Below are 23,555 nucleotides of genomic sequence, written 5' to 3'. Positions count from 1 at the left end.
TGCCTGAAATTTATCCTTAGATGTTATGACTTTGGACAGTTCCACAATGTTTTTCACTTCTCTGGCAGATTTTAGGGGAATATGGTTGGCACATAAATGTAGCTGAAAAAAGAATGCTGTAGAATGAGGTCCTCATAAGTTATTTTAAAGATTCAATTTACCTCATGATTCTCCAGTAGCTGACAATCATAGCATTAACACTGCTGGTCTGCAGAGAGCACTTTCCTTATGCAGACAAGAAACCACAAGACATGAGGCAGGTACTTACTTCAGATATTTATTGTAGTCCATCAGAGAATATCAAATACCTGTTTTTAAACCACCAATATACATTGCCTTCCTAGTGTGAGTGAAGGGTGATGGGAATGAGAAGAACAGATGAACATGATTTAGATTTAACAAAACTTGGATAAAAATGAATTGGACAATTTTAAGTCAGAACAGTTATAGTTTTATTCTTTATATGGGAAAGCAATCTAATAAAACCAATACCATAAAAATAACTAGAATGAATAAGGCATGTCAAAGTCTTCACTGAGGTGTCAAGTAGATATATACATACAGTACTGAATATTAAGTAACAGTGTAAAAGATAGTCCCACACTTTATTTCTGTTTTAATTATGAACTAGTAAGTGTCACCAGTGTTGTTTGAGAGATAAACACCGAGGATATAAACAGATCTGAATGGTTAGTATCAAACTTGCTAGATGTGCTTTACCTGGTACTGGAGCCAATGGCAAACTCTCACTAGCTTCACTGGGAGGAGGACCAGAGAGGCTGGGGAAGGTGTTTCTGATCCTCCATTGCATAGTCCTCACACAGCATGAATTACATTGTCCAGGTTGCTGGAACATTCTAAACTTTGAATTTAAATGAGTTACATTGGGAAGCCTTCATCTGTATATATAGTTACCTCACCAAAAATAACTACTTCTGATCACCTATTTCTAATACTTGGATTAATGGGCTGAGTGCAAACCACCTACTGTGGCATTGTGCATGTATTTAAAGGTTTCTGAGCTGAAAATGGTAGTGAATCATTCATAGAGCTTGTCATGCCATGATGCCAGACCAAGAATACTCTTTACTGTCAACAGAGAGAAGTCAGAGCAACATACAGTATATGCAGCTACAGCCACTGGAAAGAATGTGTTTCCCTGTTTCTGTCTGTTGATTGAAATCTCATGGCACTGGGAAGCAGAGAATTTGATTCTCTTTGCTTTCTTGTTGTCACATCTCACAGTAGTTGCTGCAACTGGATACCTATAGTAAATGGTCTGCAAATGACTTAGTGTGTTGCATCAATAAGACTTCCCTGATGAGCAATCTGGTATTTTTTAGCTGAGCTATTGGTCTCTCTGTACAGAGAGTTAGTGAATTGTGAATTCTATATTCCAAAGCTTTGTCAGTTATGGCAAGATTCATATAAAGGTCAATATATCTTCTTGTTTAACTCAGAAAATCTATTTATTTCTTGTTATGAAGACAACTGGAAAAACTGTGTTTTCTGACATTTTTAACACAATATTTTTGTGGAGATTCATTGATAAGGGATTTGCTGTGATTTTGAAAAGAATATAATTTAGATCAACCACCAGAAGTGAACTCTCGTGTAATGATCAGAATTTCATGTAATGGTGTCTTAACAAAAGAAAACTCTGGCTAGTAGTCAGTGACAATCAATTAGACTTTCCAACAAGCCATTGCAAATTTAAAATATGCACTTGAATAAACAGTAGAATAACACTATGAGAGAAATAACTTGCCTTACACTGTTGCCAATGGAAATACATATTCATTAATATATTTATACTATGAAGCAGGGAAACTAACAAGGTACAATCTGTCTGAAAAGCATTACATGGATAACTTTTGCAGGCAAAAGGCAAATAAAACTAATCTTTAAGAATGCTAGTTATTGTTTCAGTCTGTTACTGAATATTACAATCCTATTCTAGCTCTCAGATAAGTTGTAAGCACTAAAAAGGATTTTCAGTAGGCAGCAAAAGAAGTATTGATTTACAAAATAAAATGTATGGCTTTTTCAAATGCCTTTGCCTAATAACATAATATTGCACCAGGCAAAATTGCCTTGGCTGAGCAGCAAAGTCTTCTAATGTCTATATTTCAGGAAGATGCTATACCAAAAAAAAAAAAAAAAAAGAGTTTAACAGGAGGACATTCATTATCTGGTAGTAATTTTAAGGTATATGAAAGAAGCAGGTGCAGCTCTACACATATATATACACACATATATATGTATAAGTAAATGACTGTTAATACAACCCTAACAACAAAATATCCCTGCAGTCAAACTTTTCTTACTGATGAACAGAAACACAATGGTTTATGTTTTAACTGTTCTGTGATTTCAAAATATCATCTTTAACATGAAAAAGCTGTGAGAGAAATTAGCTTTAAAAACACAGAATTAATTTTAAATCTCGAGGGAAGAAATGGTATTTACATTACTGATCATTGTTTTGTGAAAACCACATTAGCTGTTGTGCACTGGACTTAGTAAAGACTCAGGGGGAAATTGAAAAGCAATGGGCTGAGCAGTACTGTCTGAGATTGCCTGGAAAATGTCAAATGTTTATCCACAGGGAAATCTGAATGCATTTCTACTAATCAAAACTTCCTGGAGTAAAGTATGTGGAGAAGAAAGAAATGAAAAAGACCCAATTGCTGCAGGGGCAATCCATCGGGTATTGTGTCATGTCATTCTTGGGTGATGGACAGCGGCAGTATGATTATAAATCTGTGATTCAGTTAAGGGGAGACCAAATTATATAATTAGAAGTAAGAGCCACTTTCCATGCATTATGAATTCACTTTTTAAAAAAAAAAACAACAAGGATGACAGTTTTGATCGCCAGTATTCTACCCAGCTCATTTTTAAAGAATATACTTCCATAAATGTAAGAAAGTCATCATTTAACAATTATTGTAACCTGAAAGGAAGGAAGTAGGGGCTCCAAAAAGCTTGGTGAGCTTCCCTAGGAGGTCTTGTGCACAAATCGAAACCAAGGAATAGTGAAATTTGTATCAGTAAAGCCCCAAAATACCATCTAGGTTGCTGTTTTTATCTGGAAAGTTGTGTATTTTATCTGTTCCTTACTAGTAGCAGCAGATGTTGCCAAATTAAGTTCTTCAGGCTCACTCTTTTCCAGTAATTTCAGAAAATTTCAACACCACTTATAGAGACACAAGGTATAAACATATTTAAAGCACAAGTCCCTGCTTGGGACTGTTCTCATTAGGTCTGTGTCAAGTATTGTGGTAAATGGAGCCTTTCCAATACTCTCTTACAGCATATGTGCTTGAAATTTACTGGTCTGTGGTTGTATTTGTAGAGATACACATATATGTGTACATGCATACGTAAATGTGCATACAAGGAGAGAGATGCATCCTGACATGCACTGTGTGCATATACCATTCTCAGAAATGCAAAAGGAAAACAAGGTGGAAGAGCAGGAGGCCCAGAATATTGGACTGAAATGGGTGCTTCATAGCTAGGGTGGTTTCTGCCACATTTCAAGCACCAACCCCCTAGGAAGTATTCTGGGGAATGAAAAAGATTTTCCTCCTTATGGAGTCTCAAGAGATGGAGGGGGAAACACATGAAGCTGTGCTTAATTATTGTTCAGCTTTTAACGAATTATTTCTGTCATGCCACTCAGCTATTTTTAAAGACTTGTGTTCGTGGTTTGTCAGCATTAACCTGCAGGTATTAACCTTGCTTTCTCTACTGACCTCTTAGATGTGTATTTTCCTTTCACTGATGCAGTAAGGGCTGAGGCTGACAAACAACTAAGTGCATTAATGATTAAACCCAAAGGGTATCTTTATTGCAGTTCCTCACTCTTTGAGGCACTGCATTAATTTGTTTTCTGTCCTTTGGCTATATGCATCATAATCCTTGCTATCTATCTGAGCTGTCTTTAGCCCTGTGCACCGCTTATGATAGCCTTGCAAAGACATCTGGGATTTCAGAAAAGACCTGTTTGAGCTCCATCCCTCATGCATCTGTTCATTGAAGGCAGTTTCCTTTCCTGTTTGAAACCAGGATATTTGACTGGTTCCACTGTCTTATAAGTAAGAATACAAACACAGCAGCATCAGGCAGTATTCAGAACGAGTGCATGTTGGTTGTACGTCTGGTTACACTAGGGTTGGTTTGGCCCAGAAACAAAGTCATTGTACTGTGACTTCTCCAGGTAGAATTCCTCTCCAGGCTCCTTACTCCAGCTCAGGCATGAAGAGCCCAGGAGAGAGTCTGAGTGAAGTTTGGACCCCTTGTCTCACTGGTAGCATCTACCTTCAGGCACTTAAGTGAGATTTCTACATGACAAGCCTTGTCATCCCAGGCAGCCTGTGCTGGGAAGGGAGGTAAGCCCCTTCCCAGGCATGGAGGTGCCCATCTCTGCTGACTGACTGCAGAGATCTACAAAGATAGTGTGCTCCCTGAAGTGCTTGGTGGGAACATCTGAGGCCCTAAGTCACAGCTGATTTTCATGAGGACAGATGGCATGAGAGGAAAAAGAAAGAGTCAGTTGCAAAGGGCTGAGAGAATGTAGGCATTGCCCATCAGGAAGGTCTTGGTGCTCTTGGCACTGTCACCACTTCTTGCTTCCAAGCTCTCAGTCTACGACTGGACTGAAAGTGCATTCACAGCTAATAAAGCAGAGCTTTCATTGCCTCTTTGTTATAGTTAGTAATCATAAGGCTGTATATGATTGTGGAAAGAAAAGTCTAGTGTTGCATCCGAAGTATTTACTATAAAAGGCTATATACAGAAATAAATTCAATTGCATTAGCCCTACATAAAGTGATTTAAGGCATTTTGCACAAAAAGTATCAGGTTCTGTGAAACCTATTTCACAAATGTATCAAAACGATTGTATATATTTTTCTATTTCTGTCTATTTCTGTGGTACAATACTTCTCTGAAGTTACAAAGCCATAAAGAATCTTCCCCTTAAAAGTTCAAACTCTGCCTTGATATACTGCTATATATATACACACACACACACTGCCATATGCTGCTAAATATTCTATCTTTATAAGTAGTGCTTGGAGATGGAAGAACTTGGGATTTTTCTCAACTTTCATTTTGATTGGAAACACCCAAATTTGAAACTACCATTTAGTTTCAGGTATGAGCTATAAACTGGCTTTGGGTTTTTGTTGTGCCAGATTAAGCTGAAATGTTAGGACCAGATCAGTAGAAAAGCAGGTTTAAAGTTTAATAATATTTTTTCAATCTAACCCCGTTTCTGTCTGAAACTAATTCTATTCTAAACTTGATTTGCACTTAAATACCGTCCCTATAAATTCACATTTAGCTATGTTAAACACTAGTCTAGAAACATAGCATAAAAACCAGAGCTAACAATTTGCATGCTTTCAAGCAATGTTCATATGTCTGGAGGCATAAAAGTTTAACAAACATGTATAAATGTCAATTGATACCCAAATCAAGAAATCTGACCTACTTAAACAACATCCTTTCTTTGAATTTGATAAATGTAACAAAATTGCTAGTGGAAATTAAATGATGTTGCTCATCCACAAAAAAAGTAACCTGGGGGGAATCTGTCTGTAAATGTCCATCAATTGATTTAGTTTGACTTCCCTGAACATCTGAATGCGAATTCCTCATTTGTAGATTTGTATTCAGATTAGGCAGAAGTTGGAAAGAAGCATCAGAATATTTCAGAGATGCGAATGCTCCCTTCTCCCCCCTCAAGTACACAAACATATTCACAAATTATTTACAAAATGTTCTTGGAGTCTCAATTAACAGCACGAAGCTGGCATCTGAAGTCCTCTGATTACTCTTTGGGAAAATTTTTGAGACTCATCATCACTCTGTATCTTTAAAAAAACCCCCCCTAACACCAACCGATTGCTTACAAACCTTCTGTGTGATCTAAAGACTAAAACAATTTATCTGTAATTACCTTCCATGCATACAATGTATTATACATGTGTGAAGTAAATGAAGGGCTGCAGTTAAAAGAAAGAAGTGGAAATTTGCCACAACGGAATGAATAACCCAAAACACAGTCTTTAAGCTCTAATTATAGATAGAAAAAAGAGTCACCAGATTTATGTCAGATAATCAAGAACCTACACCCAGACAAGCATGTTTAGAATAGAGAATAAAAGCTAAAGTTGGGGTTTGATAAAGCCCAATAGAAACCTCCCAAATAAGTGAACCAAATCTCCCTGTTGCTACTTCCTTTTTCTGAAAATAGAAGCTTTAGTTTCTACCAAAGGCACAGAAATCTGGTGAAGGGAGATAGGAAATCCGGTGAGCTAAAAATGACAGAAAAGACAGCTCAGCCCAGAGAAGAAAATTGTCATAGCCACACTGGTTAAATAGATGGGACATGTGGCACGCAGGAAGCATTAGTTAGAATTATTTATCATCAGGAAATGCAGATATGGGGAAAAAAATTAAAACGTACAGGCTAAAATGATGAAATACTTATTTTGAAAGATTTTCAAGGCCACGATGATACTTTGAGGTGAGGAGAGGAGGGATGAGAAGAAGGACTGTCCACCTGTCACCTGGTACTTGGGGTACGTAGTGGAACCTCTAAGAAGCTTAGAGGGTTAATGGAGTTTGGGCTTTTTCCAAAGCCTCCTCTGAGTGCTGTTTTCAGGCTGGAGAAGAAAACTCACTAGATACATAGTGAAATTGAGTAAATTTTGTGAGACACGTGAACAACTTTTGTGCCTAGATAACACATTTTTTTAAAATTAAAAATGGACTACTGACACACAGAATTCTGTTTCAGGTAGTAAGCTCCTCCTCAGACTCTGAAAGATACAGAATTAGACAGTCTGCAAGGAAAATGAGAAGAGAAACTTTGCAGCAGAGTACCAAAGCACTGCTGACTTGTGAAGCAATGTTTGTGTCTTTGCTATGTCCAAGAGAAGATGATTATAATCAGACTACATTGAAAATTCACAGGCAGTAGGTTGAAAAGTTGGATGTGAGAAAAGAAGAACAGAAGAGCTAAGATGTGAGGATCTCCAGCTGCCCCTCATCTGATTTTATTGTTAATCCTCCCCAGTCATATCTGCTGGGTCTCACTCTGCCCTGACAGCTGTCTTTCTACTCACCTTAGAAAAACAAACTCCATTGTTGGCAGAGACAACTTGCTTACTCAGGAGGATCCTTGCTTCAAACAATCTGTGTGGGGGCTCATGAGAGCCCTGGAGAGCTACAAAAGAGCTGCAGGAGCTGAGAGAAGGAGAGTTGTCTAAATTGCTGGTTTCCCACTTTGGAGAAGTCAAATTTCTAACTTCCTCAATGCTTGGAACTGAAAGCCACATATTCTGTATTATTTTCATGGAAGAAAATTGTGTTGATTTATGTTTCAGTGGGAGTAGATTTGTCTTCCCTGGAAATCTGACTTTAAAACTTCTTCAGAAATGCTGACAGATGGATCTCTGCTGTATCTAAGATAAATAGTCAACATTCTGTACATCTTTTTTGCTAATGATAAATGGACACACTCTTTCCCTATTCCCTCTCAAGAAAAAGACAACTCCTCTTAGTAATGCAGCTGTTCTGAGTTTAATAAACAAACTACACACCAGATGCTGCCAACTGCTTTAAGTATTAAGCGGCACAGATTTCCTGGTGCCAGAATAAAGGAGGAAAAGGAAGAAGGGTTTTTTTTTTCATTGATGTGAAACAAAAGCCTTTCAGGTGTATTATATTGTTAATTATCAATTCTACATAATTAAATATAAAGGTGAAATAAGAGCTGACTGAAATATCAAGCCATTTTGTTGAAATTATTGCATTTAACTGTGTAGACTTTAAGCCATGGACAAACTCATGTGACTTTCTTGAACTCCTGGACAGTCCTGAGACCTTGGTTGTGGGGAAACCAGGCAGAAAGATTGCAACTGCTTTGGAGTAAAGGTTGGAAACTTGCAGGTGACAATGGTAACATCACTTCTTTCATGGACAGTGTTGTTGTTTTGTTAAGAGTCAGAAATAAACCACATATGAACAGCTTCCAGAGGAAAAGGGACTTATTTTCTTCTCCCTGACTATAGTCAAAACCCTTGTTAACTTCAAAGCTCTCATTTGCTTTCACTGGGATTTCACCCAGGTGCAATGCACAAGTCTGTTTACAACCTCATATGATGCACAATCAGAATCATAAACTATATACACAGCTTAGTAGGAAAAGTAAGTTGATACTGTAAGTGAACACCTCATGTTATGTTGGCAAATTACCCTCGAGTGATTGGTTGGTTGTATTGGTCAGCAGATTTGAATAGGACAGATTTGCAAAATGTTCTGACTAAATTATTTTGAGACCATCACTCTTGTCTGGTCTTAGAGCTTTATTTTAAAAATCAAAGTTTTTCATTCTCCATTATGTCTCCTATACTGTTTAACAGAGGAGGAAATTGTTACTATCATAACATTTATCCTTCACATACCATGGTACTCTGGTCTTTATCATTATTTTATCCAAAAGAGGTCATAATTACACATATTAATTATAATCCTCACAGTCCATCTGAGTAGTTGTAATGAAAACATTGCCATCACCTGCCCTATTTTTCTTGAAAGTAGGCATTGCTGAGTCTATTATGTTTTGACAACATAATCTCAGTACTGACACTAAGACTTTGCCTTTGACTGCTGAATTCCCTTTAAATTTATGGCTTTTTTCAATTTTATGTAACATTCCACTGTTGTTAACTCTGTCCATTCTCTTCTAGCAGGTTTGAACATTTATGGGTTAATACAGTAAACATAGCTTTGTGGTCTTAGAAATGTGGATTTCTCCTTAATAACCATACGGAAATCTATGGAAACCTGCATAATCATTCTAAAATTTTCTGTATTCAGTTTTAATGGGTTATCTTTGGAAGCAAATTAAAAACAAAAACCACAACTTACATCAGTGCTGTAATTTATTTTTTATGCTGAAGTAATAAAAGTTTCAGTGAATAACTATAGTTACATTTGATAATGATTCAGAATCAATTAGTAAACTGAAGGCAAAGTTGCTGCCTGCTGAGACACTGCACATAGAGTCTACCTCCCAAAAACAGCTCCAGCTCGTAGAATCACAGAATCACAGAATGGGTCAGGCTGGAAGGGAGCACAGTGGGTCATCTGGTCCAACTTCCCTGCTCAAGCAGGGTCATCCCAGAGCATGTGGCACAGGATTGTGTCCAGATGATTCTTGGGTATCTCTATTGAGGGAAACTTCACAACCTCTGAGCAATCTGTGCCACTCACATGCACAGTAAAGCCATTTCGCATGGAAGGAGCTCAAACTGGTTCACACGTCTGTGGGAATCATTCTTCCTAAAAATCCCACAGAACTGGGATGATTTGTGCATCTGAAACTCAGATTTTCAGAGTTTTCCATAGACAGGGGTCTGTGATGCCTCTTAGGGAACTGGGATAGATGAACCCTTACCAGCACTGCGGCATGGTTTCCTTTCCTCTTCCTCTTTTGCAGGAAATCTCTATCCTCTTTTTAATATTTTTTCTGATTGTCTTTTTTTGAAATGCCTAAGTTTGGCCAGAGTCCAGGTAGCCTGCACTGCATTCACAATACTATGTATTGAGTCATAAGTAGAAAAATCTGCAGTACAATGAACATGAATAATTTGGGGATGATGCAAAAGCAATTCAGTTAATATTGAAAAGATAAAACCTTACAGGGGTCTACAGCAATGGTTATGCAATTAATTGCATCTAATTTTTTATTAGTCTCCACTTTAAAAGAACATTACATGTGAAGAACTTCTAGATTGCACAGAATAGAGGGTTTACACAATCAAAGGACTTTTCCTTAGGACTTAGCTCCTTTTTCTTGAACATATAATTGTCTTCTTTATAATTTCTTACTTTATCTGCTGCTAACAGAAGAGAAATATTTAAATTGTGGCACACTAAAAAATTACCTTAGAAGAAGAGCTATTGGATGCAAAGGATGTGCAAACAGAATAATTGGAAATTATGTAGATTCTCACATTTATGAACATGAATGCTTTTTTTTTCTCCCCTTCATTCCCTATTTCATTTTCTCTGTAGATTTAATAGCTCTCTTAATCTTAGAAAAATGCAATGTATGAAGAGTGTATTCAATCTTTAGGGACTATTAAAGAAATATATACACAGTACTTCATGCAAAGGCATTTCCATCTCCTGACAAAATATCACCATTCCTGGTAGGAAAATAAGAGGAGGAATAATAGCATGGAAGACATAAATTTGTGGCAGAACTCCCTCAAGAATCACATTTTGGCAAAGATTCAGCTGGTGCTCTGTTTGAGCCTCAGTTTATAAGATCCAATTAAAAAAGAGCAGGACAAGTTCCTCCAGTGATGAGTGCCTTCACTGAACCCCTAGTTCTTAGGGATTCCTGCTTCCCTCTTACTTGTCCAAAAGTCCATGGAGGTCTGAAAATAGATGATGACACCACCCTGGACACGCCCTTTTTGTGGCACCAGCTGAAAACAGTTGTCAGATCACCTGCTTGTGGGCTGATGAGTCTGTCAGCTCCTTCACTAGCAGTGTGGAGCAGGTACAACAGAGGACTTGCATCAGAGGGCTTGGACATTTTTGCCTGTCAATAAGGACTCAGATCCAGAATAATCAGGTGGAAATTTAGTCAGTTACCAGTGAATAAGCACACAAGCAGAGAAATCAAAATCAAACTTAACTTCTCCTGAAACAAAGTTGCTGAGGATGTAGAGGGAATGTGGAGATGGGTAGAAAGAAAAGGATCAGGGTAGACTTTTAAAGAAAGCTTCATGTGCAAGTTCAGGAAAAAAAATTAAAAGCAAAAATCTTCTGCTTGATACCTGCTGTGCCAGGGCAAAAGAAAAAGCCTGTGAGAATTTGCTTAAACTTCCTATAAACAGTAAATGCTCTATCAGAAGACCTGCTCAAGGGGGAACTTTGGAGAAATGGGAAGCATTGCTATGGCCATGTAAGACCCGTGTGATCTAGTGAGTGATAAACTAATCTGGGCCCAGAAGAACAGACTACCTGTCAGGGCCAGGCTGGATGGGGCCCTGAGCAACTTCATCTGGTGAATGGCATCCCTGCCCATGGCAGGGGGGATGGTACTAGATGATTTTTAAGGTCCCTTTCAACCCAGACCATTCCATGCTTCTATGATTCTATGATGCTATCTATCATTATATTTCAAAGTAAAAAAATGGAGAAGAAAAAGAATTGAATACAAGTGGCTCAAAACTTACAGTTTTTGTTATAAGACATACTATATAAATAGATTGTAAATACTTTTTGGTAAAAGTGCTGAAGTATACTTTCTTCTAACGTGCTGTGTGTTTTCTATTTTAATTTCATGCCTAAATCAATAGCTAATTATAATTTGACAGGAAAAAGCGATTGCAATGGATATGATCTACCTGCTCTGCTGTTAAATTGGAATGTGGTTGGCTGGCTTTATAGTGTTACCACAATTTGTGCATACCATTTCCAGGGTCAATGTAAGAATTAGGAAATAAATTTCTGGCAAATAATTTCAACACCAGGTGAATTGCCCCAAAAATCCTTTGTCTGTGGTTGATGGGAGAAGAAGGATTTTGATGTCGAATTGTTGACACACATTTGTCCAGGATTGAAAGAGCTTCCATCTTGGATTTTATGACCAGATGCAATTAGGGAAACTCTATCCCAGACCATAACCATTTAGACAATTATTATTAAAGCAATGTATCCTTGAAGAATCTGAAGTACAATTACCATCACAATTAACATCCATGTCTTTCTCTAGGTCTATCATACAAACTCACATGCCCCACCCCTGCTCCACCAAATACACACATATGAGAGAGGTTTTCTCCAACCTGCTAACTTGTTAGGAAATGGACAACTGGATATGTAAAAAATTCTCTTCTTTGATTTTCATGCTCACCAGTCATTAAAGGGTTACTTTCCAGAGCAGCAAAAAGAAAGAAGAGTTGGTTGACCAAACATTTTTTTCTTATAAAGAAGTGTCAACCCTGAGCTTGTAATTAAGAAGTTAAAATCTGTGATTTATATATATTTATATATATAAAAATAGATGATCATACTAAGACTAAAAAAGTGAAAGAAATCTCCATGCCAGTACTATATATTTGTTTGATCTGAAATTTTATAGAAGAAATCCTTGTGACACTGAAACTAACTGGTATGAAAGATGTAGTTAGGTGTGGAACACACTATTGAACTGGTTGCTGTTAGTCTATTAGAGAATTGCTGTCTTGGTAAGGTAATGGGCATAGTAGCAAAAAGTTCTAATTGATGTCAGAACAGTGACAAAAAGAAAAAGATTACATCACAAGAGATTATTTTCTGTCTGAACCCATGAAGGGTCAAGAGCGTTGTTTAACATTACGATCATGGCTGGTGAGCTCACAGTGGTGAGCTAAGTGAAAAACTGTGAAAATTCTATAACATGGATAAATCCTAAAAGAAACTAGGTGAAATCGTGCTACTACTCATATTTTTACTGGGCATTAAGATTCAAGTCCTAAGCAACTGTAACATGACATTCTGAAGCTAGTGGAGCTACTACCATACTAAAAGATAAACTTATTTTTCAGCTTCTCTACCTTCATATCAATCTGATGTAGTTGGCAGATGGAGTGCAAGACATTCACTGCTGAGACATACTTTTTTAGTGTTGGGGAAAAAAAAAAATCCAGCCTTCCTCCCTATAACAGTGATCATTCTGATGACCTGAATCATCCTACAGAAGTTCCTAAAGGAAACCTGGCTGTCAGTGAAGAACGGTTGCATTTTTTTTGTTCCTTCCTTGTCTTTTTTTTCTTTTTCTTCTTTGTTTTGTTGATATTCTATTGAAATGCAGCAGCCTTGAGTCAGGCTTGATTCAGAAAGAAAACTTTCTTAGTTTCTTCCCCTGTATTTTTTCTCACTGGGGAAAAACACATACTGTAAGATCCTTTCTCCCTTTTGCAGCATAAAAGGAAATGAAGCTCAGAAAGTCTCCCGTAATAAAGGATTGAGAAAGAATTCTCTCAAGAGTAGATATTGTCTTCAGAGATATCTGAAAAAAGCAGGAAGTAGTTCAGTCTGGCACCTGGTACTCTTTGGGAAAACTAAAACGGGAAGCAGGTTGCAATACTGCTGTCTTGTAGAAAACTGCAAGTGTTTGTGGCGTGGTCCACTGTCCAAGAGTCCAAGAGATAAGAAAAGAAGAAAGTAGGCTGTTTCTGTAGCTAAAACACAGTTTCTCTGACTAGATCCAGGATTATCTCCACTGTCTTTGCAGTACAAGGCTGAGGAAGATGAGGAGCAATGTCTTCAGTGACCAGCCAGGCAGTGTGGCTGCAGCCTCCACCTCCCTCCTGTCCGAGTCGACCGGCGGTGCTTCGGTGGTGACGAAATCAAACTCGGTGGGACAGATGTCATCTGTGCAGCCACTCCCGCTGCCTGAGCCACTGGTTTCGTCACCTGGCACAAAGGAGTGAGGGGAACAGCGTGAGTGCTACAGCCTACAGCTTTCATCCCTTTTCTCCCTTCCACTTGGCACCCCTGTGGGGATGAACACATTGGGAAGGAGGAAGTGTTGGTGGTGCTAAATTTCATTCAGCAACGCTTCCAAATGAAACCCACTGTGACTTAATTAGGTGATTAAATGCTCTTCTGAAAAAAGGATCAGGCTGCTGGCGTTATGGAAAGCCTTCAGTGTCTGGATGCATTAAACATGAAGATAAGGAAAAGAAGCAAAAGAAACAATTATATAACTGGAATTTCATGGAACAGAAAAAGACTTTTATGTTGTCAGCACTGCAGAGCACAAAGACCACAGAAAGTCATTGCAACAGAGCCAATTTATGAATGTGTTCCAAGATCACAGTTATGTAATGACAGTTAATGGTTTCTTACTCGTATCCTGGAAGTTGACATCATTCCCATTGTACGCATTCTTCAGTTTGTTAGTCATGACACGCAAGGCCATGATTTGTTGTCGAATGAAGGTGTCGGGCCTTGTGATGTCCACATCTACTTCTGGATTGTTGATCTGGTTGGTCAAGCCATCGTTCATTATCTCAGGCAAGTATCTGTACAGCAGAATGAAAGATTAGTTTGAGATGCAGTAATTCCAGGAATAAAACACTGTGCAGTAAATGATGTGCTAAGAAATTCAATGTGCAGCTCTTAAACAGAGCCATTAAAACAGTTTTAAAAATATAGTTTTTAATTTTACTGACTCCAAAAGATCTGTTCAATAGCACAGCTGCATGGGGAGCAGAAAGGATTTAAGTTCTTCAACCTCCAAACTCTCCATAAACTCCCCAGCAAGAGCAATGACTGTGTGAACTATGGAAAAGGTTCGCAAGCCAGCAGTAAGTCACCACATATTCATATCCTCTGCTGACATGAATGGCTGCACACTAAATTAAGCATCTAACAGTGCATTCTGCTGTTTTTATTTCTTTCTGCTTAAAAAATATGAACTCCTTTGTTGTATATAGCATATTTGTTCTTCTGAGACAGTTTAGAAGCCTATCTCGAGGCATTATGGCTTTCCTAGTTTAAAAGAGCACTTAATTTTCTTCTCCAATTCTGCCTTGCATCTCTTTTTTAGCCCACCATGAACAATCTCTCCAGTCTACATGACATCCAGGCCCATAAAAAGCATTGTAATTTTACCAAACTCCAGTATTCTCTTTGATTTGGTTGTTATTCCTTTAAAGCAGAGTATGCTTGTGTGTCTCATGTACTTTGTGCATAACATTTAAGGTATGGCATTTCCTGTTCATCCACAAATCTGAATCTTTTATACAGGCTCTTACCTTATAATTTCTTGATTACTGCAGAATTCATTTCTCTGACCTTGAGTAATGCAGTCTTAGGATGCTCACAGGCAGCAAGTGTGCTTTTGCACATCTTTCCTCTACAAAAAGCAGCCCATGCATCCAGTCATCCTACAGTAAAAATCTCCATTACCCTTTGTAAAAGATGCACTCTTCATCCTCTGCTGCTCTTTGTCCTCAGAAAGCTCTCCTTGCAGCATTTGCAAAACTACATTTTTTTCCGGCTTCGAATTTCTGTTAAGAATTATCTGTGCATTTTACAGCTGCCAGGCTGAAAAAGGGTTGACATTATTTCTCTGTGCTGGCATTGTACTCTGAGAAAATAGTGTATCACAGGTTCCCTCTTCTTGTCTGCCTTTACCTACTACCTTTGTCTCATATTTAGGCTGCAAGGGATTTGGGCCGGATCTACCCTTTGTTTACGTGCTTTATAAGGATATGATCTATTTTGTAATTAGTCTGTGTACCAGGCTGTCCTACTGATGTTTGTGGGACTCCTTGTGTGCATATGTGCTCAGACAATAAGTAATGATAGCACTGTCTAGTCTATTGATGACAAACTTTCATGATGCCTGGTACCAAATATAGCTTGAGAATATTTCACATCACTCTGGCTTGTGTGTGCCCAATTCTCTACCAGCACTGAAGTTTGGTGTTGATGGCAGCATTGATCACATTGGTCTGGGAGATAAAAGGGCTTTCTCTGTTGAAATCATGGTGAAGGGAAAATAAGCTCTGCATTGCTTCTGGAGGTTCACAAGACAACAGATGCTTTGCTGCACCAAGGAAGGACTTAGTCTCAGTGCAGTGGACCCTCGCTTTGCTATACGAGACTCATTTGCCAGCAGTGGCCTTTGAAGGCTTACATGAGAATAATCCTGGGGGTGTGTGAACATCTAAGAACCAAATATGATTGCCAAAATACCCAGCCTCAAGCTGCATGTCCTGTTGTTACACAAGTACCATGATGAGAAATAACATTGCTGTGGGGATCCTATCCAAACTCCTGTGATCAGATTTACTACGGTGAGAACACAGAAGCTGCCTCCCCCAGTATGGAAGACTGCAGACCACAGTGTTATGAATCACTAAAGACAGAATAGGAAATGATTCTGCAGAGCTGCCTAGAGGCAGTAGGATGGAGACCTTGGCAGGGAGGGATGCTGTGGACTGCAAAGGAGCAGCATCTCCATCTGTCACACGTCTCTACAAATAAAAGGGCTGCTGTAGATAAATTACTCAGCCTAGTAGTAAATCAGCGATTTCAAGGTGCAGTTGATTAAAAAAAGCAAGAATGTAAGGATTGAATTACTGGCTCAGAGACGATGACTGTCTTGCTCTGTATCCTGTTCATGATGATGGCTGTAGCTGTTTGTAGCTACAAGTGATCTGAAATTGCTAAATATTCATATGGATTGCTTTCCTTGTTTATGAAGGGTTAGCAGCTCTTCATTGCAAGCTGTCCATGAGAAGATAAGGATAGCTCTGAAGGGCAGCTCACAGGCTGTCTTTGACTGATTTCTGTTTGATTTCATTTTGTCTTATCATCAATAATAAAAGAAGAATGTACTGACTTAAAGCAATTAGAGAGTACTCTGGTGTGTGCATTTCATGAAGGTTCGTATTTTGCACTATGACTAGTGCATCTGATGTCCTTCTCAGGACCATCTAACTTCAAAGGGGGCAGCCCATTCAACGATTTTGTCGAACTGTCACACACCCTGCTTTATCTGCCCAGGACCTGGTGATCCCCAAAGCATTCCTGGCAAGTGTACCTCACTTAAGTGTGTAAGGGACACATACTAGATGTAGGTCACAAGAAATCCATGGCCTTAACACTGACTAACAGTTGGTCGGATACTTAAATTCCCTTGGCATTTAGTACATAATAGCAATAGCATTAGAAAGGCTGAAAATTAATGTTTAAGTTTACACACATACCAAATCTTGTATGATCAAATGCAAGTATCTGAGCATAAGCAGAGTCCCACTCTCACCAGATCTAGCCACCACCAGATCCAGTCACAGCCAGTCAGGAGTTTATTCATCAGTGGAGCAGGGACAGCTGTTATGGTCCCATGTGCCTTTGGCCAAATGACTGGTTCATTATATTTCATCTGCTGGGATTTCCTTGCATAAACACAGACAGCTGGTGCCATTTGAGTGCTGTTAGTTATTCCTCCCCTTCTTGTCACTAGCTCTGAAAGGTGAGCTCTGAAAGGTGAGGCTTTCTGGATCATATCTGCAGGCTTTAGGGGGAGGTCCTGGACATCTGGGGCATCTAAAGTTATAGTGTGTGTCTTTTTTAAGGCAGCTGAATTGAGTCTTGAATGCCACTTTAGCAACTAGGATGTAGGCTGTTTGGTGTCATGCTGCCACTCCAGTAGAGTTTGAATATCCAGCAGGTCCAGGGTCTAATTTCCCGGTTTCATGAAGGTGGCATGACTACTTAGACCATCTCACATAGAAGTAGGTAAGTGTGTTAAGGAAGGGGAAAACTGTCTCTTTGAGTACACTGACAGGATATTGGGGGTCTTTCCAGGTGCCTTAATATTGGTGCTTTTAAAAATGTTCAAGCAGTTTTAGCCCAGGCTCTGGTCGAAAGGGGAGGCAGTGTCCTGTGTCCCACTCATCCCAGATAGGCCAGAGAGTCACCAATGATACTACAATGGCATAAGCAACACACTCCTTATTGTCCAACCCCCTATTTAAGTACCTGAATGTTTGAATGTGTAGCTGGATTCTGCCCTCTTTACTGAACTAGTACACCTGCTTCTTTTTGGGGGAGGGGGAAGTCAGAAAAACCAATATTGAGTGAGGTATCTTTGAATAATTTTCCTTTCTTTAAAGAACTGATGCAGATATGGGAACATGCAGCCCAAGGTGTTTTGTGAGTGGCAGCCTCGGAGAGGCAACCCAACACAAGTTCTGACAAAAGCACTTTGATGTGTGTGGGGTAGGGTTAAGACACACTGAGTAGGAAGCCATGTCTTGGGACCATGATTTGACAGAAGATTTGTTGCTGGCTGGGCAAAGTTGTTGAACACAGCTGCTTTTGCTTCAGCTCCATAAGTTGAGACACCCTTGTGAATTTTTAGCTTTGCTGCTGCTTCTGCTCTCCTTAATGATCTCTTTGTAGGCCTGGCCGTTACAAGAACTGTATGCCCATTATAAATGAAAAAAAGTGCCAACCTGAATCAGTGTCTGTTTTTGCATCCTCCTAGCAAAGGAAAAACAAAAAAAACCCAAAAAAAACAACAAAAAAAAAGAGAAGCAAGCTTTCAAGCTTTCTTAGCCTGCTGAGTATAGAGAGTATAGCGAAGCTGAACAATACTGTTTGTTTTCTTGCTCAGCTATGTCAGGATTTTAGTGTAATTTACGTTGTTTTCTAAAATATTAATGCTTTCTGTTCCTCTTAGCCTTTCCACAGTTCTTGCTTGTCTCAGCAGACACAGAAAAGATGTCTTTTGGCACATCATAGCCAAGTACCACAAAGCCTATTTAAAACCACTTCTCTTTTCCCCCTCACTTTTTTTTTTTTTTTTTTTAAATAACCCATTAATGTTCCACAGTGTCTGCTTCCTTTTCAAGTCTAAAAATGATTGATGAATCTTTCAGGTCATATATATAGAGATATATATATATGTAAAGCCTGTAGAGTTGACACCCCCCACCAAAAAAAAAAACCAAAAAAACCCAACAAAAAATTTCTGATTTTTAAATTGGTCTTAAAGGGCAACATTCTCCATATTTTATTTTGCTGTCACAGCAGCTGATTACAGTACAACTGGGGCATGCTACCTAGGCAGTACTGGAGTTATTCCAGGTGCACAGAATTGTAGGCAATAGAGTACAAAATACAGCACAGGCTTACTCAGGCTGGGCTGGGTTTAGACAGTCACATCTGGTCCAGAAAGATAAGTGCAGTGGAAAATTGTCTTGTTTGGTTAACTAGTTCACCTCATCTGATTCTGTTTGCTCAGGAGGTAATCCCAATAGGATATTTTCAGTTCAGGAAATTTGGTTTTTTTCCTCCATCTTGGAGAAAAGCTTGAGGAGACACAAGGAGAGGGAGAAAATGTCTCACTGCCAGTTTGTTGGAAGATACAAAAATAAGCTAGAGCCATCAATTAAAATAGGCAGTTTTCACACTTACTGATATGTGGTTTATTCTGTCTTTCACTAGAGGTGCAAAACAGTTATCTGTGCCTACCTCTAGCTAATGGACACTCGACTCATTGTCACTGCAAACTTTGCTGGACAGCAGTGAGCAACTTCCTCAGGGCAAACACTGATCTGGTGAGTCTTTCTTCCCACCTGAATCTCACCAGAAATTAAAAGCTCTCTGCCACAGAACTAGACACCCCCATATGTGTGTCAGGAGAAAAAGACGATTTCAGGACAGTTGAGAATCTATCCTGTGTTTGTTTTGGTGACATACCTTGTAGTTTTGACCTAGATATTGAAAATTATAATGTTCATTTTCCCTTTTATCCCTTACTTCTCTCTATGTTTTTCTGCTTGTTTTTTTTTTTTTTCCTGTCTCATATATCATTCTATTTCTTCCTCTGTTTGGAGGAGTGATAGGTTCCTTGTGGAAAGGAATGCAGATCTCATCTATTCCATGGATTACAGCTTTTCAAAGCCAAGACATATTAGTCAGTCTGCAGCCCTGGTGAGCCTGAGCGCCAGGATGATAGTGCATGAGCACCATTTCTCAGATGCTTTGGTAGGAATGAGATGGCTGAGCTGGTTGGAGCAATTCAAGGTTATTCTTGTCAACATCAGAGGCCTCCAGATTTGGTTGCTATTCAAGAACTAATACCTTGGACTTGGTTTAAGTCCCAAAGCCTGATTTTTTGTCATTCTTGGGAAAATATCTTAATTTATGGAGAATACCTATTAGTGAAGATGCCATCAGCTGTTGTTAAGAATTTAATTGCATGTAGGGAGGGAGATAAATTTTCAAAGTTTGATCTTAATGTTGTTTTTTAGATCCTAAATAGCTTTCAGAAATCTGTCTCTGCACATCTGGTAGAAGATGTTAATTCTTTAAACATAAAATTATGTTCATGTTCTTTTGTGAATACAAATATGATGGGGAAATCCTGCTGGGCATCTCTCTAAAAGGCACTTTGTCTGAAGTAGCTATTATTATTTTTCTTAATATGGATTTTTTTTAAAAAAGAGATTAATCCATCTAATAAATATTTTCCCATTTCCACAGCACTTGGTATCTATCTGATGTGACCTGAATTAAAACCATTCTTCGTACAGGATCAGCAAGGGGCCAAGTGCACCCTTCCAGAACGCCAAATGGATGACTCTGTTACCCTGTGATTACTTGTGAATTGGTGACCTTCAGTTGGAGACCTGGTGTCACTGTAAATTAATCATGGCAGCAAAGTGATATTTAGGGAATGTAATAACCACAAATGACCTTGGTGTAATGCCTCTCCCAGGAGAAAGCCAAGCTCTCATTCTCTGTGCTCTCAGGTTTGTAACTCTTTCCCCCTGTAAAAGCAGCATCAAAAGGTGATGTGTAAAGTGAAACATAAAGCATAATGTCTATCTGGCAATTCGAAGTTTCTAATTCTTTATTCCAAAACAGGATTTGTTAAAAATTACTTTTTTTTAAAAAAAATCCCAGCAATAATTTCCTTTCCCAACAGTAGCCAACACCATATTGTCTTCTTACTTACAGTAATAATGTCTAGGAAAACAGTAGGTGGCTAAATTTCCTTTTTTTTTCTATCACAGGCTTTTGTCATATTCTCTGGAATTCAACATGCAGGTCCTCATATAGCACAGGGGTGTTTATGGCAGCTGACACAGTGAACACAGATATATACATATGAATACTGGCCAGATTTTGCTATGCTTGTTCTTGTGAGCTAGTACTTGATATCAGATGCCAAAGAATCTGATCAAGGAAACCTTTTTTTTTGTTTTAAATGCTGCAGGAAAAGTCTTTGTCCAGCAGCAGAGAGGTGATGTTGCATTTAGAACTAGTTATTTTCAATATTGTTTTTAATACTATTTCATATACAGCCATGGCATTCTGTGGTGTTTCTCTGATTTATTACTATTGCCTCCACCTGAAGCATTTATTGAATTCTGTTATAAGACTATGACTATACATTTCCTTTGTGAATGGATATTAAACAGAAACTGGGCAGGGGAGCAGTGGCTGGACCTGCTGAAATTGTATCTTCAGGTGATATTTTGAAGCTGTCACTCTACATCCAGTGAAACATCTGTGCTGAATTACCAAGGAGATTATTAACAGAGGACTGCTCTTCTCTCTCCAGAACATTATTCTCAGAAGGCATCATGAAAAATCCCAGGCTTCTCATAAGATAAAATTTGCAAAAGAAGGGTGAAAAACTGTATGCTTGCAATCTGCCTCCTTAACTCCCAAAAATGTGGAAGCTGTGCCAAACCCTTCAGTGCAGGAGCAGAAGAGAGCTGCCAAGTATTTGTCAGATGTGGTACACACACTAGTGTCGGTCATGGAAACCAGGAGGAATGGATAGATATTAAGGGATTTGACTGCTCTTTTGTAGAAAGAGTAGCATACATCTCTTACTGATGCATGCATCCTGATGGGGCTCAAGGCATTTAGCTGGAATGCCTTGAAACTCTGCTTAACTACTGGCAGTGCGCTGGCCTGGGCTCACATCTTTCAAAGCTCAATAACAAGAGAGGATAAAATAGCAAAAGAGAAACTGCACATTTTTATTTCTCTCTTCACACCGTTCCTGTACGATGAATCCTGTAATAGCCAGTTGCTCCTCCTAGTATTTCTCTGAATCCCCAGGGGCTTTCTGGGATCTGGGACTTAGCAACTGAGCAGTGGCTTGTGCATTTAGACAGATTTGTTCATATGCATTCAAAAGTGGATTCAAAAGGCTTGCAGTATTCCAAACACCCCCCTCCTCTTGTCTGTAAAATGAATTCCTTTGAAAGTTATATAGTAAGGCTGGGAAAAACTGGTGTGCATTCAGTGTGAAACTTCCCCCTGTAAACTGTGCTCCTTATCAAAATGATCAGGTGATGAGATGGTGGGGTGGGTGCAATCTATTTATGCATCTGTCCATCCATACATCCATGTAAAATGACACTGAGCATGTCTCTAAGCCTTTTTCCCCATGTTGTCTTATTTTCACTGTTTTTATATTTTATGTGCTTGTTTCACTTATTTTTTTTCTATTGTTTGTTTGAGTGGTTTGGTGTTTTTTCTTTTTGGCTCATTTTTATACTCTGTCTTCATATACATCTTCAGGTGAAAGGAAAATAAACATTCCAGTCCCTGAGTGCCAGAAAGTGTCACTTCTTTAGAGAGTCAGCTGTCACCAGACACTCAAACCTCTTCACTCCTCATGTCTACCCAAAAGCACAGGATACCTCTGTGCCGCTGAAACCATGCCCCTGGCATGGTCCCTGAGCCAATTCCTCCCCCTCTCAGCAGGGATAATCAGATCCTCTCCTCTGTCAGCTGATGAATCCACACTGGGACTTTTGGAGACACCTGTTCATTCTGCTGGTTCCTGGTCTGCCGCAGTGAGGGCCAAGTAAACTTCAAAATTAAAACTCACAGAAAACTCATCACAAACAGGGGCAGATGACTACAGTTATCTCTGAAGAAGTAACATAAGGTCAAATCTTCTACACAAGATAAGTAGGAGTGCTACATTTATTTTCTGGAGGTTATTTTTCATTTTTTGCCTCTCCCCAAGAAAATAGCCCTAAGCTTTGCCGGCCAATAGCAAGTAGAGTTGAAATTCCAATTTCTGTTTCATCCCAGTATGATATCCCCAGAGTGCAATTGCTTCACAAGCTGTCAGTCCCAACACAGGGATGCTAAATGGACCTAAAGAGCTCTTTGAAATCTCAGTATAAATTATCCTTCTGGAGCTGAACCGTTGCACATTTTCTGCCTTCACTTGCTGACACGCTGTGCACATTTACCCCGACTCACACTCTGGCTTTAACAGCACTTTGACAATAAGTAATCTTGGCTACAAGCTGCGTGTGGACAATGACTTGATCTCGCCATTTCTGTTTCACACTCATAAACAGCTCAGTGAAATACCCTCAGCTTCATGATTGCTTCAGGCCAGATGGGGGTTTGGAGTGGGTGGAGTGGAGAGGGGTCCACCTCACCTGGCCTTGGTGTGGCCATTCCAGCAGTCCTCCTCGACTGACGGACCGGCTGTCACTCGCTCATCCTTGCACATGGTATAGGGAAGCGTTGACCAGAACTTTTTAGAGAGCTTTAGCTTTTCTTTAATGTCTGTTACCTGATTAGGAGACAATGAGAGGGAAAACAGATTAAAAAACATCAGCCACGCTAATTATAATGTTAAACAACACATTGTTTGAATTTGTAATGGGGATGATGGTGAAGATTAAAAAAAGCTAAAAATGCTAAAACTTAATTTCCTGTGTTTAAAAAAAAAGAGACCCAGCATTTGAGTTCAGAACATACAAACAATCAAAGTCACCTTTTTCCACAGGCAAGGCATTAATAAAAGTATATTGCATCTTGAGCTTCCCAGTCTCCATTTGTCTAAGGTTTTCTGAATATACTCCTTTTTAAGAATTAATATACCTCTCGGTCTGCTGAATGTGAATTCAGTTAAATAGTGTACATCAGATAAACCCACCAGCTTGGTTCATGTCTTAGAA

The 23,555-nt window shown here is 39.0% G+C and overlaps 1 protein-coding gene across 1 annotated transcript in view; it reads right to left on the bottom strand.

Moving 5' to 3' along the window:
* Positions 1-256: 256 nt before the first annotated feature.
* The window catches only part of GPC6 (glypican 6), a 753,126-nt gene continuing 729,827 nt past the window's right edge, over positions 257-23,555 (bottom strand). Inside the window, exons 7-9 of the mRNA XM_042778993.1 lie at positions 23,031-23,167; positions 13,933-14,108; positions 257-13,497 (exon numbers count right to left, since the gene is read on the bottom strand). Coding sequence (XP_042634927.1) covers positions 13,295-13,497; positions 13,933-14,108; positions 23,031-23,167 — 516 coding nt within the window. The 3' untranslated portion in view covers positions 257-13,294. The remainder of the gene's footprint in view (positions 13,498-13,932; positions 14,109-23,030; positions 23,168-23,555) is intronic.

The sequence above is a fragment of the Catharus ustulatus genome, chromosome 2 (assembly GCF_009819885.2).
Source record: "Catharus ustulatus isolate bCatUst1 chromosome 2, bCatUst1.pri.v2, whole genome shotgun sequence".
Classification (NCBI taxonomy): Eukaryota; Metazoa; Chordata; class Aves; order Passeriformes; family Turdidae; genus Catharus; species Catharus ustulatus.
The sequence above is the reverse complement of the archived record's forward strand: the minus strand, read 5'-3'. Positions and strand labels throughout refer to the sequence as shown.